The sequence below is a fragment of the Acomys minous genome (genome assembly GCF_964271855.1).
Source record: "Acomys minous genome assembly, chromosome: 5".
In the NCBI taxonomy this organism is placed as follows: domain Eukaryota; kingdom Metazoa; phylum Chordata; class Mammalia; order Rodentia; family Muridae; genus Acomys; species Acomys minous.
The window spans coordinates 19,988,980-20,008,737 of record NC_140494.1 but is presented as its reverse complement, the minus strand read 5'-3'; the positions used below and the strand labels follow the sequence as shown (position 1 = coordinate 20,008,737).

Genomic DNA, 19,758 nt, shown 5'->3' with positions numbered 1-19,758 from the left:
TTTCATTAAAGCTTCATTTTCTTTTAAATGACACTCCGATGTCCACAGATCTTCAAATGTGCGTCTTGAAGATGATGGAGTGGGAGGGCAAAGATGTCAGGGACAGCAGGTCTCAGTTGGAACATGTGGTTCCTCTACTTCTTTGGTGGCGTACTAGCCTTGGATGGTGGCCAGTTAACCTCAGTTCCCTATATTAGGATTTTGGGCTGCATGTGATAAAAAATTCAATCCTTATTACTTAAAAAAACAAACAAACAAAAAAACCCAAACAACGAACAAATATTGACATGAAATAACAAGTCACAAGCTTGGGAACAGCAGCGTGCCTTCTAGGGTTTTGGCAGTACTGGTGATCAGAGGCCATCAAGGCATGCCGTGGAGCTTCATCTAGCCCTGTGAGTTCGGGTGGAAGCAAGCATAGACATAGACACATCCAGATTTTATACCTTACAGTTCTAGCTGCCAGAGTGCAAGGCTCCCTCTGTGCTCTGCATCTCAATCATCAGGCCTTCCAGTCTCGGTGACCTGAACTAGCTCAGTGAGCACAATGGTCGTTGGGTCAGTCTATGGGTAAGGAAGTAAGCTGTGAAGAAAATGGCAATTCCTACGAAACCCTGGGTGGATGGAGTGAAGGCACAGGAGGCGAGTTTTAGGTGGACCTCCATTTAGATGGTCATATATTTCTCATGTATTAAAAAAATATAGTGCAATAGGTCTTTTACAGAGTGATTTGTCAAAGATCAAGCAACAAGGTTTTTGTCAAGTACCTCGTACAATGTCTGTTACCTTCAAGCCCTTAATAAATGGTAGACACTATTACATGCCAGGGCGACCTCACCCTAGCACCCCAACACCAATCAACCTGAAGCCTTCACTATAATCCAGCAGTCTAAAAGGCTACAGTTCTTCATCATTTCAAGTATGGTTAATAGTTTCTGTCCCATGGAAGAACAGGACATATACCATATTTCTAGCGTAACACAGACCTTGTAAACCACCTGTCAGATTCTCTACATTTATACTGTAAATAGATTTCAATTTTAAGAAAGCAGTCTTACTTTTTTTTTTTTATTCATCATCATGGCCGCTGGGCTCCATCCATGAGGTGGAGACTGTCAGTGTGGGAGCATTCCTAGCAGCACTCATGTGCACTGTACATGGGAAGAGTAACTCTTAAAGCAGTTGTACTCTGCCTCAGTTTTCATCTTCACTCTTAGGGTTGAAAACAGGGAAGAAGCATGCTTCCCTATAGCTGGGCAGGCAGTGGTTGCCTGATGGAGCGTGCCACTGCAGGTGTCACTGGGCTGTTGTTAGGAGCACTGTTAACGATGGTATCGACATGTTAAGAGCAAGCATGTGTAAAAGAGGTAGCGCAATCGCCAGCCACCTTCATCTGCTGTGACACTTGGAGACCAAGGACAGGTTATTTTCCTTAGGGTATTTCGTGTTATTTCGACTGTTTGTATACATCTCCTTGGCTCTTAGTTGACTCTGACCTCTTTCTTCACCATCGCTGGAATATAGCTTGTGTCTTTAGTTACTAACTTCTTGATTAGCTATTTCCTAGCCTGAAGCTACTCATCTGCCAGGCCTTTATAACCCAAAAGCGGTGTTGTGTTCTTCATTTAGCTGTACACCGTACCTTACAGTTCAAATGATTTTAGTAATATGCTGTGCTGCGTGTGAGTTAAGCTGTTGGCATTCTAAAGTCACAATCATGAGGCTCTTTAAGATGACACTGGCTGTCTAAAGAATAGTTAAAAGGATTGTGTCCAGAAGGCAAAACTCAAATGTTGCCTAAATTATTAAATTCTACTTATTAAATTCTTGGTGAAAATATGAATTGTGTGTATTTAGGCACAGGTTTTCTTCATCTCTGTGGGCACGTTTGCTCATTTGTTTATGTGCTTTGCATCACTATTGCCACAATACCATGCCTTGGGCATTGGCACCCAGTACCGCTCAACGTGTGGCTGACTGTTGCGGTCAGCAGTGATCAGCAGGACGATGGTTGTGTTTAAGTGTACTCTGGGTAACACTCGACTCTGAGTGAGTCTCCTCGTCATTTTCTGACACCACTGGTTCTGTTACAGGTAATGAAGGAGATAAGTTTTAAGCTGTACAGCTTGTCTGATATCTTTCCTGTATAACTGTTCAGTGGCTCTCACGCCCATCTCTGCCTGTGAACAGAATGTTCGTTGTTTTACCTCATGGCGTTCAATTTAACGTTTTCCAATTCAGCACTTTTAAGAATTCTCAGACAAACTGGAAAATAATGTCACTGAAGTTGCCAGAAGGGTAGGATTTCTGCCCTTTGCTAACTTCATGACATCAAACTTCCTTTTTCTATGAAATGGGCCAAAATGCATACCTGCCAGGGTTTACCTGAGGCTATATTAGAGAACCTTTAAATTTTTATTTCCTGCATTTATTTATTTCTATTTTGAAAAAAAAGAGGCTGGAAGGAGTTGGCTACCAGTAGCATGGTGCCCCCACCCTGAATGGCTGCATGCTACATCTGGGTGTTTAATGACTGGGGTGGGGTAAATACTTGCCAAAGGACCTAGCTCGTCTGTACTCCCACAGTAAGAGAATTGACCAGTGCAGAGTCTGGGACATAGCAGAAGTTACTGATGCCAGACATTATCATCATCTCATTTAATTTGCATCCAAAGGTGCTGTCAGTATTTATTCCAAGTATAATTGTTCTCTACTTGAAGAAGCAAAGTCTCAGATAGGTGAAGTCTACTGCCTGAGGCCACATAGCTAGGAAGAGGTTCAGCTGGGACACAAGTTGAATTTGTCCATGGCTGACTCTCTGCTATTAACCACAGACAGAGTCAAGTATCTTATCATTATAGAGCTGATAGAAAAACTAATTAAATCATTATATATATTTAGATCATGATTTATTTAGATTACTTGTTTTGTAATAAAATACAGGCTTCGCTTTTGAAAAGAGACTCCTGAATCTGATAAAGTTGCATGTTAGGACATGGAAACCTGAAAAAAAAATCTGTAAACATCTCCAAGTGTCTCTATTATGCTATGAAAGGTTAATTTGAAGCTGAGAATTCATGGAAATTACTTCTAATGAATTTTGATTATGTTTAGAAAAGGTAATTATAACTTTAATTTTATTTAATTAACCATACATTTACAAATTATGGGATTAATTTATAAAAAGCAAATTCCCCTTTGAACTCAATTCTTTGACTCAGTATTTGTTAAAATTAACTTCACCTTTAATCAGATTTTCCTTTGTAACACTTAATTCCCATAGAGCATTTTAGGCTTTGAAAACACAAGACCAAGACCAAATAGTAAGCAGTCATGTAGCGGTCATTAACGTGTGCACAGCACCAAGCTGAGGAAGCACATGGCTCACATTCTCTGGTATCTTGGAGTCTACTGAGCTGCCCAAGTCAGTACCTAGCTGAGGACATTCTGCACGTCACACTCAGGAGTTTTATGTGTAGTCTTATGATGCTGTCCCCATCACAACCTCCCCATGGGCAGAACGAGATGCGTTTATTTTGTCTGGTAAAGTGGTAGGATCGGCCATTGGCCTCATTGTATCAGACACGAGACCACAAGCAGAGGTGCGAGAATGAGTAATAAATACGCCCATAGGCGTTAGGCTTCCATTAAGCCTATTCCGACGAGCTGCTTCAAGGCTAAACTGCCCTTTCCTTCTGCTTACTCTTCTGCCCTGGCCCATTGGGACAGATCCCATGGGCCCCCTTGAGCATCTGGTATTCCTCATTAGCTCATGTTTGAAATCTTCTTTATATAACACCCTCTCATGCTCTTCATCACTTCCCCCCCACCCAACCCCGCTTTTATGCCTCTAGTTTCTGCTGTTAGTCAAACATTCCCATGAAGATGAAGAAACTTAGAATGGCAGACTCAACTCACTGTAAGCGGAGGCTTGTTCACTGGTTAGATCACGTCTTTTGCTAGTGAGTGAATCCACACTCATCAACCTTTATTCTTCAATGCACGACGTTTGTTTCACATCTAGGTATAAAGTATACATAGCTACGCATTGTAAGGAACACAAACATGCACATATATGACCATGAATACATGGATGCGTGTATCTCTATCCATTTATCCATACACATAAATACTCAATGCCAACACATGGACAAACACAGATTATCAATATTGTATAGCACCCTATATTTGAAATAACACTTTAAGTTACTTTGCAAAAAAAATATTAAAATCTCAAATGGCCAGTTGTGTGGATTTCTTACGTTTGACATGAAAATTGCAGTGTGTGCGTATGTGTTTGGCGTGGGAATATGCCTGTAGTTCCAGTACTAAAGAGGCTGAGACAGGATCATGAATCAACACAGGGGTCGCTTGTGTTACATAGCCGAGATACTGTCTGGAAAAAAAAGTGCAGTTTTTCAAAGTATCATTATTTAGTGTTGGTTGGGTAAAATTGTGGGAAAACAGGACTGCATTACCAGGCCACCATTTTGACTTTGCCTTCTTATCTCCTTGGCCTTCCTGACCCACTTGAGGAGATTGCACAACTGACTCCTAGCTCTCCAGGAAGGCAAGGTCCTGAGACTGGACCCAGAACTGCACTTCATCCTGTGGCCTCAGTCTGCTTGCTGATGAAGGACCACTGGTGAAGTGCTCCCCACACTGACAGCCCTGCCTTCCCCCTTGCTGTTTTAATGAAAGTTAACTGTTATGCATCTCTCCTGATGCTTTTCCATAGGCATCCTGTCTCAAGTGGAAGAAAAGCCAACACTCTTTGAACATGCACACACACCCTCTGCACCCTCTTCTTCCACTGCTTGTAATGGAAGTTTTGGCTTCCTTGTAAACTCAGTTGTATTATGTAAATGTATTTTTGTTTTAATGACAAGTGTGGTAGTTCAGTTTGAACTTCAGTTTGTCTAAGCTGTTAATTGTCTCATGCCTTTCTTGTATGGCATGGAGAGGGGTGTGGTCTAAGGGCTCTGAGGAGGTAAATAAAAACCCAGAGAGATGGTAGTGTGGCATGGCATGCAGTGCTGGTCTGTGTCATGTAGTTTTGAAGAGATCCGAGACAGAGAGTGTGGTGGTTTGGAGAAGAAAGACACTTGGGGGCCTCAGCAGCTTGGAAGAGACTGCTGGCTTGTCTGCTATTGTTGGAGATTGGTATAGCCCCAAAGACCCTTTGACCCTAAACAGCTGAGAGAAGTAAAGGGCTCCCCTCTCCCCACTAACCTTCTCTCTATTACATATGGTTGGGCAGTTAGAAAGGAGGTTAAGGCCTAACACCCCAAATAAAGTAGAGTTAAAAAAAAAGAGCACTACAGCTGCTCTCCTCACTTCTGGTCTTATAACTAAGCAGCCCTTTTCAGCATTTCCAAAGTTGGAAGGCCTGATAACCCCAGGTCCCATTCTGGAATTCTTCTTGCTCCCAACCCCTTGTAAGACTTACTGAAAAGTCACCTTCTGTCTGGGGTCTCCTCTGACTGTGCTATTAGGTCAGCATTTCTGGCACATGCCGCTGTCTTGCGTCATCTCCTTTAGGGCTTTCACTTGCATAGGTCGTGTCGTCCCCATCTCTGCCTTGTGACGTAAGCTGGGTGAGGGTAGGGATTGTTGGCTTTTCTTTGAGGTGTTTCTTCCACACCTGGAACAGTGCTTGAATTAGCCACTGACTAAATAAATGAAGTCTCAAGGGAGAAAGTCCAGAGACTGCTGCTTCTTGGAGGCCATTGTTACGTGTAGAATCATCGTGAAACACTGTTTTTGAGAAACAGTTGTGTAGACAGACACCTGACATGAAAGTTTTGTAGCTAATGGCGAACACAAGGGAAGAAAAGGTGCTTCATGCTCTTCTTCTTTTATTGTTTCTTGTTTTGTTGGGGAAGAGCCAGGAGAAGGCAACTTATACGAGTCTCTATAAATACTTCAACCGATAAGCACACTGTGGTAGCATTTATTTTCAAATTCTGACCTGTGTGTTCAGCCAAGTGTCCTGGCTTTTACCCTTCCTTGTGTCTCTCTGGTGGACACAGCCCCATGGAGAGCCATTTTTAGTTCCCGTTTGTGAGACCACTCTCTGATCTCTAGGTTTAATTAGCAGTCCCTGCTCGCTTGTCGGTTCCTCTTCTTTCTTTTCCTCCTTGGCTTTCGTCTCTTTCTGAAACATTTGTTGAGCCACTCCCATGAGCCACTGCAGGTGCTGTGTAGCTGGATAGGATGCAAGTGGGTGGGAATGTGGAAAAGACAGCACTGACTAATGGTTCCATGGCTCCCTGGATATAGTAAACAAATACTGGGTGGTCGGCGCTTGAGTGGGTGTTGAGAGTGTACCACACCATTACAAAGGAAGAAATAGCTTCTAAAACACTGAGAACCATTTACAGAGACGACTGCACACTTTCCAAACAAGTCATTTGAGTAGGCAGGCCCAAACCAAACTATTCGTAGGTGTCTTGTGAATATGGCGAGGACGGCTGGATGCTAATCAGTTCCAAACTTACAGTTCCAGTATTCAGTATATTTTCTCTTTTTATGTCTCTCTCTGGAAGTCAGTACTTAAAACAAACAGCAGAAAGAATGAGCTACAGTGCCTTCTCGGAAGCTGCCATGAGAGATGGACGGATGTGACTGGTACGCTGGTCTCCCTGGAAGATCTCCCTGCTTTTTTTGTGATCATGGCCTTGTGATCTTTTCATACTTCCATTATTTTACTACCCGGTCTCTCAGTGTGCTCACCACCAGCTAAGCCGACCAGCTTCCTGGCACAGCCATAGCTAATGGGAACAGCGGAACTTGTAAAGCAGCACAGCTGCTTGTCAAAGACCCAGCAAAGCGGAGCCGTTACAACGCTGTCACCACCATGCCTTCTTCTACTTCTGGCCTTGATCGCCACGTGTTGCATGCCTCAGGGGCTTTTAATATTTGCACAACTTGGGGAGATTGGACTAATAGGGAAATTCTTTTTTTAAAAATATATTTTATTAATTTATGCATATGATGGGGAGATTCTTATGAATCACTTATGCCCTCTTAGAGGAGTACTTCTTTTAAGCTTCCCTAAGAAATTCCTGAGCACAATACTGCTCCCACTTTCAGGGAGATATACGTATCTGGCCCCACTTGAAGGTCTTCCTTGAACCCTGAGATTATGACTCAAATAAAGACATCAGAGACATCCTTATGAGCCTCGGACTCCAAGATATTCTTGGAACGTCTGCCCCTGCGCTTACTCAGGAACAAGATAATTGGAACAAAATAAACGTAAAAAGGCAAACAAGATGCGGTGGGCTAGAGGAGTTGACAGCAGATGAGATTAAAAGTCTCTTCCTATTATACGCTCAGGTGATCATGTGGCATATAAGATTCGGGGCCACATACAGTATGCCCCTTGAGGAAAAGGTGCAGCAGCAAAATTAGATTGGCTGGACAAAAAAATGCTATGGGTAAATGATAAAAGAACGAAGTATTAAGAGCTTTCTTTCTTGGAAAAGTTAGCTTGTGTAAGGCCATCACCGGTACTGGCCCCCGGCAGCTTCCCTTGGGCAGACTGAGATACTGAGACTGTGCCACAGGCCTGTGTTTCTTCAGACTTGTGCCTGACTCCTTCATGAATTCTGGGAGAGTGAGGTTAGAAGGCCAAGCTCACTCAGCATTTTCTCTGCAATAAAAATATAACCATTTATTGGATCATTTATTTGTGGCAATAGCTAAAGTAAAGGTCTTAAGACTTTTAGGAATTTATGGAGAATATTAAGGACTGTGTGGAGAGAAAATTAGATAGTCTTAAGCTGAAACTGATGAGTTTTCTAAATCTATTTGTTTTTATCAAGGGTTTTAATTCGAGCTCATCTGGTCAAACAAAATCTTCCAGTAGCCTCAAGAATAATAATACTTGACAGGACGGAGTTTCTAAATATGGATGTGACTCAGTGAAAAGGCCTCTATACACTCCACTAAGAGAACTTTCAACCCTACTCAGGATCCTCATTTGTAGCAAACTCATATATATATATATATATTTTTTTTTTTTATCAACTTCTGTGGTAATTTAACTGTTAACTTGAGGATTTTAGTTCTGAGTGCAAAATGCAGATTATATGGGCTATGGTCATGTGTTTCCATAGCTCCTTGATATTTGGGCTTTAAAATGACAAGAACATAATACTGTGAACATCCAGTCATTAACAAGACAAGTACTGAGCTGATGTTCCAAACCTCACTATACAATGAACAGGAGATAAACTTTGTAAGCTTTATCTGTGGTTGTTCCAGCCCCTAGGTCACTGTACTATTAGCCTTGTTAAAAAGAAGTCTATTCCTCTTACTTAGTTGTAAGTAAGTGCTGGCATTCAACCAAGGGTTTAGCCTTGCTGGGTAGGTTACATCTTAGTCCCCTCCCCTGACACCTTCTGCTTCTTCTAAGAGACAGAACCTCACTGTGTGGGTCAGGCTGATCTGGAAATCTTGGTCCTCTGGCCTCACCTTCTGACTGTTGGAATGACAGGATTGGGCCCTCACATAAGCATCTATCTACCTCTGGACAGAGCCCATCAAGGGTCAGTGTGAGAAGCTTTCTAATCCTGAGGTGTGGACTCCTTTATAAATATTTTCATAAGCATTTATCTGCTCGGCATCTGTCAGTGTGGCGCGGTGTAATTGCCTCCATATGCTTTGCTGTATGACGCAGAGGGGAAAACTTCTTACAGCCTGGGATCGCTGTTCCTTCACGGTCCCCCTACCCAGGGCAGCACAGGCTCCCAGACTTGCCATTTCATTGACAAGATGGGCCTTGAACTATATTTATAAAATTAAATATAATATTAAATTTCCTTTCTCTACTTTCTTTTCTTCTCCAGCAGTGGCAGTTTAAAAAGAAGTATTCATGGTGCTAATAGTAACTACTGTGAACTACTTATATGTACCAATTAGCCACACATGCTCACTGGGTCATTTGCTTTCTCCCCCCCCCCCCCCCACTACACGCAGTTACGTAGCTTCTGTTATTGTCATCATTTAACAGATGAAAGCAGAGAGGCTCAGAATAGTTAGGTCACCTCCTGAAGATCACACCGGGCACACAGGTAAAGCTTCAGGAACACAAACCACCCGATCTGCTTAGTACCTCCCCCTCTCCCATGCCTCTCAGGATGATTCTTTCTGAGAGCTGCACTGTGCATTACACACATTGCTACCAATTTCAGCAGCTTCTGGGGCCCTTGCCTATCCCAAGTGGGGTCTATAATTCCCCTGTTTCCTTTTCTGTTCATATGTAGGTGTGTATGAATGTATGCTTATATGAATATATGTCTATATGTATATTTATATATATATGTGTGTGACATACACACACACATATATATATGCACATAAACATACATACACATACATATCGGTTTTCTTCTTTCTTTTCAGGTCAAGTACAAACGAGATTTTGAAGAAAGCAAAGGGAGGGGGTTCAGCATTGTCACAGACACTCCTGAGCTGCAGAGGCTGAAGAGGACCCAGGAGCAAATCAGCAACGTAGGTGTTCTTTCCCTTGGTGATGAGGTGTCCCTGGTGTGCGTCTCTGGATAGGAATGTGAGAGTGAGTGAGTGTGAGGCATATCTGTTGCTGAATGGTATTTGGTCTGCTCATAAAAGATGCCAAGGTCACCTCTTAAATGCCTGCTCTCTGACGTCATCACCGTTATCTACAGCCTAGCAGTTATAATTCGGTATCCTCTTCATATACTTTGAATGTCCCCCAGTCTTCACATTTGGTCAAAATTAAATGTTTAACAAAAAATTCTAATAGTTCTTCCCATGTAGGAAACCATATAAAGTTAATATATAGTTTAAGTATAGTGAAAAAAAAATGTATGGGCTTTTCTAAGTATGTGCATACTTTAGATATCTGTTACATCTAATTTTAGAAATAAACATTTGTATGTGTAGTTACTTTCTACTTGGAAGCCACATCTTTTTCTAGAATAACAAAAATCAGGACTGGCAGAAGTCCAAGGCACATTAGAATTGAATTTACTACTTATTTAAGGTGGATAAACAGTTCATTCTTACTTTTTGTAATTCATATGTGTGACTGTATATTTTCCAATGTATTATATGAAATGTGTCAAAATGTATTTTTTTATTCAAAGGAGTGGTTTAATGTTAGATATCCAGAATGGAAATTAAAAGCTGCGTATTGTATAGTTGTGAGCAAATATTTGAAGCCCATACCACTACTTCATAGGATTGTAGATGTCATGAGTATGTGACAAGTGTGTCACAGGTATTACAAGTGTATATGTATGTATGTATGTAGATACTATAAGTAACGTAGCCTTAACTTCCAGGAAATGTTTATCATTAGCGGATGGGTTTAAATTTACTGATAAAGGACCATGGTCCTGAGATACATGCATATTTATGTATGTCTACATATACATACGTAGACATGTATTTGCAGACAGAGGTTAGCATGTAATTTGGGAAAATGTTATTTGTCAAAAATTCAAGAACATAACTATTTGGTCTTTAAAGTGTTATTTCAAGGCCTGGAAAGGCCTTTCCCTTTATCTAAGGTTCACCAGTTGTTTGTTCTTTATGTGGACATTTACATTAGAGTTGAGTTTTTCATTTAAAGAGACAGAGTTGACTCTGAAGAGCTGATGATATCCGTCCTGTGTTTTTTTTTTTTTTTTTATGACTTTTTGGACTGCCAGCAAGGAATGATAAAGATAATTACCTTCATTTTTCTCCTCATTCATTCTTCCCTTAAATCAAAAAATCTGTTCTTGCTTCAAAAATACAAGCCAGAGATGCATTTCAATGATAGTTCTTCCACTCAGTTTAAAAATGCTGTGCCGACTACAGTTCTGTTTCAAATGTTGAACTAGCATAGGAATGTATTTCTCAAAGAACTGAGCAACTCTACTTAAGACATCCACGTGACAGCTAACACAGGATTGCGGTTCAATCAAAGGTAGGCCTTTTCATTTGTGTTCAAATTAAGTCAAATTCATAAGTAATTAGAAAATAACTGATCACTTCATTGAACTTTATCATTAGCAGGGATATACTTTATATTCAATGCCAGAGGTCGTTGGCTGATCCATTCTTAACTATGCAAACCCCTTATAATGCAGGTATGTATTAATCTATATTTATCATATACCTAGTAGTCTGTACAAAACCACAATGAGATGTGGACTATGAGATAGAAAAGAGTCAGCTTGAAAAACACCTGGTTTAGACCACATCTTAAAACCATACCCCTTTCACATTCTCTTGGCCACAACAACTGTAGTAACTGCAGCAGTACTTTAGTTAGCCTCAAATGAGGCCTATCGATGCTTGGATTACAGTAAAGAAAAGATTTCACAATATTTCTGTTCAGTGTCTACTCCCAAAGAAGGGAAGCTGCAAGACATTCTGAGGTCTGCTGAATTTATTACTCATTTATAAAACCACAACCTCATGGAATTTTCCTATTCTGCACCAGGTTTTCCATATTACTTTGGGGGTCTCTTGCTGTTAAAAATCTGACTTGATTTGAAAAGTCCCATGTTGGGTTTTCTAGCTTTCCAGTCTGTTTTAATGTAAACCCACTGGACAATACTGGGCAAAAACCCATGCAGATATTTTTTGAGTGTGACCTGGATTGTTTATCATTTGAGAGGAAGAAGTGAGCAAGGGTCTAAACTGGGAAGACCCTAGAATCTTCCTGCTAGAGATGACAGAAGAGATCAGACTGAAGAGCTGCATCTTACTTTAGGCCCCAGGTGATGGGGGAAGCTGAGTGATCATTATAGTCTATATTTTTCCTTTTGATCTACTTTATAAAATATATTTCCAGCTCATTTTACCTTTGGATGTTTAGTGGCACTTTCTAAGCTGCTGTTAATCCCCTTTAGACTGAAAAAAATATATAAAGACATGAAGCTGTGAATTTAATAACTCCTAGGTGTTTGGGGTAATATGTTATGGATGAGTGGGCATTTTTGATTGCTTGTGTCTGTGTCTGTCACCGTTATGAAAAATTTTCAGACACTCTCCTGCTCATTTGTCAAGGAACTGAAGTCATTTGGAAGTAGCCGCTCAGCCTGCAAATGCTACAGGGGTGTGGATAAAGCAGAGCCCTAAATTTCAAATTTTGTGTAATAAAAGAGGTAAATGTGTGTTAGCGCTGCTTTCACTATTTTGGTACCCATGATGACAACAGAGTGAACACAGGAGATTTATGGAGCACTGGTGTTTAAAGTGCTTCTCCTACAGTATCCAGAGTAGCTGCAGAAAGAACAAGAAGAGGCAGGGTTTGGGATGTACTTATCCACAGCAAAGGAGCAGAACTCGGCTTTTAAAATAAAGTCCTAAATTTTCCCAGTGATGTTCCGGATGCTGTCTCCATTTGCTTCAAGATGGTCAGAGCAGAGGGAGTTTGATGGGTTATATATGTGTTGGGCTTAGAGATTGTTTTTAAATGGGAGGCCGAGATGAACATTTTCACGTAGGACAATGTTTACAAGTTCGGGTTTTGCTTCAAGTCTATTTGCAGCAGCTGAGGAGCTTTGTGGAAAGTACTGACTTAGGGTCCCTGGGTTCTATGGGCTTTCACAATTAAGTCATTCGGTTTTCATATGCCTCCTTTTACCCCCAAATCCTTATCATCTTTGTATGTTTATTAACCATATATATGTATATGTGTGCGCATGGATGCGCGCTCGTGTGTGCGAGCACACACACACACACACACACACACACACACACACACACACACACACGCGCGCGCGCGCACGCACGTGAATTGAGGAATACCGTGCCTATGGGGGACATTAAAACATCTTCAACCTCATGCATATAACTCTAGCTTGGTACAGCTCTAGTTTCAGGCTGTTCCCACCCCTCCAACCCCTGAACAGGGCGGGCACTCAGGATACCTGTAGCAGAGTGGCAGGGCAGGCAGGCAGCAGGCTCAGTACCTGCTGCAAGGACTCAGTGTGGCCTGCCGGAGATGACTGATGTATTTCCTTGTGCCTGCTTATGCACACATAGGGGCTGCACTTTCAATTAACTCACACAGTCTGGGGATGAACTGGAAAATAAAATGGTAAAAATCAAGCCCCAAGAGGGTTTTACAGCCTTTCACAATGTAGATTAAAAACTAGGTGTTTATTTTCTAATTCATCATAGGTGGAAGAAAAGTGTCATGTGAAGAGGAAAAGAAAAGAAACCGATGAGAGGATCCGAGGCTCTCTCAGACCGATGGAAATAGTGAGCGTACCCTTAGCAGATCTGCCTGAGTTTGTGTCCGTCCTTGTGGTACAGTGGGAAGAGTTTTGTGTGCCTACATATATGTTTTTTTTTTTTTTAACACCATTGCCTACCAGACTGTTTCTTTTACTCAGTGAATGCCTATAATTTTGATTATGTATCCTGTTTCCCAACTATACTTTTTTTTGCTACTCCTTGCAGTCTAGCCTACCCATTCATAAGAAAAGCTTGCTTGCTTTGCAAGGAAAGCTAAGATCAAAAGATGCCTGTAATTTGATACTGAAATGTAATTAATTCTAACTCTTTTGATATAGCCACATAAATTTTCATTGACTTAGAGCGTAAAATAAATTATACGCCCATTAATAAACTCACAAGGACACTGATGATTTAGTTCCCCGAGACTTTATGAGTTAGCTCCAGAAATATTGGATTATTGGGACTAAATAATTGAATACAATGTCTACGGACTATTAAGAGATTTGATTCAAAGTTAAGTTGAATGTAAGGGTGAGTGTGAGAGGCGTGGGGTGATTATCTAGGGATTTGGTCTCTGTTTGTAATTTAAATAAATCATTTTGACAGAGACTGACTGTAACCATGTTCGGCTGCTGACAGTGTGAAATTGAGTTGTATGCTGGACACAAGACAAGCAGTCAAGAGAAATCCCCAAAGGTAAAATTTGTTATGTAATTGGGTCAAGTCATGCATGAGAAATGCATGCTAATTGTAAACTGGTGGCAAAATGATCCTGTAGGAGGCAATTAGGTCTTATACAAAACCAAACAACTGACGTGGGGGAACTTGCTTGCTTTCTGTACACAGCAAACACAGAAGTAGTTTTTGAAAGCAGAGAAAGACGAAAATCGGAACGCCATGCAGCATACAAATGGATATGCGTTCGTTAATTTTCCTCCTCAAACAAGAAATATAACTTGCATCGTTAAGCAAAATATTAAATGGAAGCTCTTGGTTTTAAGTAGTTCGGTACACTATGTTAATAAGTAAGGAGAGTGGGATGGTATTTTATTACAACCCATCGCAGTTTTATTAACATCATCAATTAGTTATGAAGTTGATGGCTAAGATAAAAGCCCTTGAAGGCTTTTTTTTGGTGTGGGGTTTTTTTTTTCGTGTTTTTTCTTTTTTTAGCGTGACTCTCCATGCTGCTTTAAGAGCCTGCAGTTGTCCTCCAGCTCATCTGCCCTAGAGACTGATGTGACCCAGTGTAGCACTGGGTCAGTAGCGCGCCTTCTGAAGGCAGAGATCAAGTCTGTCAAAGAATGTGATGGGACGATGGCACCTGTTTTTCTTATAATGTCTAACACATGTTCATGAATACTTCCTAGGCTTTGGAACACTTTGACACACTGTTTAATTGGGCCCTCCGAACAACCTCTCTCCTTGGGGAAAAGATTTCTATAAGGAATACTTAGACTTTCCTGAGAAAAATATATGGAAAATTACCTTTTGGCCTTTTCTTTCCCATCCGCGGTTTCCCGCACACCTGGCTTTGCTTTATTTTTTTCATGTAGGGCAGAACTTCAAAGGCTGATCTCTGCTTTTTATCCCCAATTTTTTAGCCACAGTCACTTAGAGAAACAAATACGTCTGAGACCAGTAATTACTTGTGCGTGGCAAGAACAGGGCTTCTTGCTAAGTTAGCCCTGCCTTCAGAGGAGGTTTGAGAAGAGCCCCCTGCCCCACCCCCCTCCAGAACGTGAGAATTAGCACCTGTGACTTCCGCTTGCAGACAGGCATTATGGATGCCGGGAGGATTTCTTGAGGTCCTGCTTTTGCGAGAGTCTGGTCCCCCCATTTCTTTCTTTCTTTGTTTCTTTCTTTCTTTTTTTTCCAGGCCCACCATCTCTCTTCAGTTTCTAAGCCAGCTCCTTAATTGGTCTTTTTTTCCCCCCCTTTCAAAAACCTCTTGCTCTTTCCATTATCTTAAACACATTGCCGAGTCTTTCCAAAGTACTTGCTTCATCAGGAGCTTACTTGTGACCCATTTAAAACCCCCCTGTTGGACCTCCCCCTTTGAGCAGACGAAGCCTAATCTCCTGTGCCCTTATCGGACTCTAATGACCTTTCACAATTGCCCCGAACTATTTCCGGCCTTATCTTCCACGGCATGTCAACACTTTTTGCCTGTTTCTTTTAGGCCTGGACTTTTAATCCGCACCGGACTTTCCTGTGAGTCATTCCTCTTATTTAGGCCACTTTGACACCAGTGGAAAATGCAGCCCTGACCTCGTGATCCTAGGCTCTAGCTCACTCTGGAATGGCGACAGCGCTCGGAGGAGGGAATATAGTCACCTCACACGTCAGTGTCCACGTTTTCGTTGTAATTAATATTTTATGCATCTTATATTTTTACTTCTTTACCTTCAAGAAAATGAAGATTGTGTATTCTTTTATTTAATTATGTTTTAATCTCCAGAATGCACAGCTTAGCACGATGCCTCCTCAATCCAGGACATGTCCTTGTTATTTACCTGGGTTTCTGCAGTGGAGTCTTGATTAGTCTTGCCCTGCACCAGTTTGTTTATCACATGATCTCTTGCAAAAATTTTTTTTAAATGCACGTTTGATTGTGTCATGGTCTCTCTTAGAATCTATCTGTGGCTCCTTATTGCCTCTAAGATAAGATATAAAATACTTTGCGTGGAAAATAAGGCTATCCCTGGTTTACTGAGAGTGGAAACTTGGAGCTTTGGGGTCCCTCTTGTCTCTGAGCACCATGGGCTTATGCCTCAGGCTAGACTGCTTTTTGCCTCTCCTCTTGTGCACACTAGCTCAGCGGTTCCTTTTTCCTCCCTCCCTCCTTCCTTTCCTTCCTTCTTTCTTTTTTATTAACTAATTAACTTTACATCCCACCACAGTCTCCTTTCCTCTCCTCCTGGTCCTTTCCCTGCAATCTCCCTTTTTCCCAATCCACTCCTCTTTTTCTCTTCAGAAAGGGGAGGGGGAGGACTCCCATGGTTATCAACTAGGCTTGGCATGTCAAGTTGCAGGAAAGCTAGGTACGTTTTCTCCTCCTGAGGATAGAGTAGGCAGCCCAGTTAGGGGAAAGGGATCAAATGACAGGCAACAGAATCGCACTGTTGGGAGTCGCACCTGAAGACCAAGCTACACAACTATGCAAATACATGCAAAGGGCCTACGTCAGTCCCATACTTGCTCCCTGGTTGGCGGTTCAATCTCTGTGAGCCCCTATGGGCCCAGGCTAGTTTATTCTATAGGGTTTCTTGTGGCATCCTTGACTCCCTTGGCTCCCACAATCCCTTCCCCCCTCTTCCGCAGGATTCCCCAAGCTCCACCTAATAATGTTTGGCTGTGTCTGCATCTGTTTCCATCAGTTGCTGGGTGAAGCCTCTCTGATGACAGTTACTCTAGGGCAATGAAAACTTCCAGGAATCTATGAGGGTGACCCTAGCTAAGACTCCTAGCAATGGGGGGGGGGGGGAGGAGATATGGACCATGAACTGTCCATCTCCTATAACCAGTCAAGATTTTCAATGGAGGAATTGGGACACCAACCCAGCCACAAAACCCTCAACCTCTAATTTGTCATGCGTACAAGATGTGCAGGAATAAAGATGGAGTAGAAATTTGGGGAATGGCCTACCAATGACTGGTCCAGCTTGAGACTCATTGCCATGAGAGGGAGTCCACCCCTGACACTGTTAATTATATTCTGCTAAACTAGCAAACCGGTCCCTTTTCATTCCTGACCTTGCTCTCTACCTTGCTGCTCTTGACATCTGCTTCTATAAGTCACTGACGTTTTCTCCTTTGCCCCACATTGGACTTTAGAAAATAGATCCGGCACAGTGCTAAACTGGAGAAGAAAGGAATTGAACATCCACACCGCCTGCCCCCCATCTTCTTTGGACCAGTTTTGGCTTTCTCAGTCTTGCATCATAAAACTTTCCTAGGAGAAATGCCACAGTAAAGGAAGGGACTAATCTGTTCTTTCAATACAAGGTTGCCAGTAGCCCAACAAGTGCTTGGCATGCAGGCCGTGCCCAGTAAATGTGTACTGGATAGGCAAATGAGAGAATAATTTGTGAGTTGGTAATGTATTTTGTGTTTTCTTTCTTACCAAAACCCTTCTTTAGGAATTGCTTTGAATGTTCTCATTCTTGTTTATATTGCTTGATAACACCTACTTTTTGTTGTGTGCTGCCTAAATATATGGCAACTTCTCTAGTTTTATTAAGCAACTGTAGCAATACTTCCTAAGTAAAGTGTGGTCTGTGAATCCCTACTGTGTTACTTAAGAGTTTAACTATATTGAAAATGCTTCCATGAGTTTGTAGGTTTTCTCTTGCTTCTGTTGTTGTTTTAAATCCATCTTTAATCCCTGGGGGTCTGATAAGATACAAGGGGTTATTTCAGTTTTGTACCTCTTGAGGCTTGCTTTGTGACCAAGTGTATGGTCAGTTTTGGAGGAGGTTTTGTGAGGTGTTGAGAAGAGTATTCTTTTGTGTTTTGGTAAAATTTTCTGTAGATACCTTTAGGTCCATTTGATTCATGGTACCTGTTAGTTTAATTATTTCTCTGTTTAGTTTCTGTCTTGATGATCTGTCCATTGGTGGGAGTCGGGTGTTGAAGTCTCCCACTATTAATGTGTGGGGTTCGATGTGTGACTTAAGCTTTAGTAATGTTTCTTTTACAAATGATAGTGCCTTTGCATTTGGGGCATAGATGCTCAGAATTGAGACACTATCTTGGTGAAAAAAAATTTTTTTTGATGTGTATGAAATGCTTTCCTCCATCTCTTTTGATTCATTTTGGTTAAAAGTCTATTTTATTAGATACTAGAATGGTTACCCCAGCTTACTTCTTGGGTTCATTTGCTTGGAAAACCTTTTTTCCAGTCCTTTATTCTGAGATAACGTTGCTTAGGTGTGTTCCTTGTATGCAGCAGAATGATGGATCCTGTTTTCACATCCCTGCACATCAAGCCACCTTAGGACTGAGCACATCCTCTACCATGGTGCCCTCGCAAGGCAGCCCAATCAGAAGGAAGTGATCAAAAAGCATGCAAGAAAGTCCTTGTCAGAGACAGTCCCCACTCCCCTTACCAAGGGACCCATGTGAAGATCAAACTGCCCATTGGCTATATCCTGTATAGAGGGCGTAGGTCCATTCCATGCACAGTCCTCGGCTGGTGCTTCAGTCTCTGTAAGCCCCCCTGGGTCCTGGGTAGTTGGCTCTGTCTGTCTTTTTGTGGGGTTCTTGTCCTATCTAGGTCCTTCTGTCTTAATCCTCACTCTTCCACAAGGTTCCCTATGCCTTTCCCAATGTTTGGCTGTGGGTGTCAGCATCTGTTTCGGTCCATTGCTGGATGGAGCTGCTCTGAGGACAGCTATCTAAGCTCCTGTCTGCAGGCACAGCAGTCTTGTCAATAGTGTCAGGATTGGCTCTCTCCCATGGCGTGGGTAAATTTTATACTTAAATCTTTTAAAACAAGTGCTCTGTCTATAAAGAATAAAGTAGAGGTAAGGGTGGCCTTTCCAAGTGTCTTGCATGAGCACACATGTATGTTCAGTAAACACTGGCTGTGAACATATTACACCAGGCCTCATGTATTTTGAAGAGAGAAGCAGGTGCTAAAGGTTGGGACACTCAACATATACATGTGAGGGTTCAGGAGAGATCCTGTTGAGGCAGGATTGTTGAAGGAGCCACTATATTTTCAGGCACATCTATTTTGGGCATCTTTAAATGCAAAATGAAGACTCCAAAGAGAAAACCACTTTGAAAACGTATTTATTAACTTAAACATTTAAAAATATTTCCTGTGTATGGAAAATTAAGAGAAAAAGAATATGAAAAATAAAATAGGCAGGACCCTAGCCCTCAGGCAGCTTGAGTAGCCTCTGAAATGCTAGGAGGTAATTGTCATAATAACACTTACACTAAGTTAGATAACATATCTAGTTACCTAGTTGTGATTAATGCTGTATAGAAAGAGATACTATGTTAATATGAAACAAATAACTATTCTATGTTTGGGTGATAAAGAAGTCAATCTTTTGGAAATGCTATTTAAAGATGATTTTTAAAGGATTTTACTGAGGGGCTGGGGCGATGGCTCAGCAGGGTATTGCAGTACAAAAATGAGGACCTGAGTTCAAATCCTCAGAATCCTTATAAAATCTGAGAGTAGTCTCATATGCCTGTAACTCCAGTAACCTAGGCAGTGGAGAACAGGGGGACTGTTGGGGCTTGCTGGCTGCCAGCCTAGCTCCAGGTCTGGTGACAGACTCTGTCTCAAGGGGCTGCAGTGGGAACTGAGAGAGGAGGGGCCCAAAGTCCTCCTCTGCTCTCTGCTTGCACATGGGTTGCACACCCACAAACACATGTATATATGTCACCCACCCACCCCACCCCCAACACATGCAGGAATTTCACTGAGTAATTTACACTGTTGGTAAAGTAGCAGGTGCTGTTTATTCTGTTTTTGTTTTCTTATTTTTTCTGAATCTCTTTTCCCAA

At 41.7% G+C, this 19,758-nt stretch overlaps 1 protein-coding gene across 10 annotated transcripts in view; it reads left to right on the top strand.

The window, feature by feature from the left end:
* NEBL (nebulette) overlaps positions 1–19,758 on the top strand; it is a 362,420-nt gene that overhangs the window by 190,220 nt on the left and 152,442 nt on the right. For 3 of the 10 annotated variants that reach the window (XM_084782454.1, XM_084782455.1, XM_084782448.1), the window contains exons 1-2: positions 12,771–13,251; positions 13,837–13,926. Coding sequence is in view for 2 of the 10 variants with exons in the window: in XM_084782458.1 (XP_084638584.1) it covers positions 9,412–9,519 (108 nt within the window). In the remaining 8 variants the exon portion in view is untranslated. The other 7 variants (XM_084782458.1, XM_084782449.1, XM_084782452.1 and 4 more) reach the window with 6 other exon arrangements.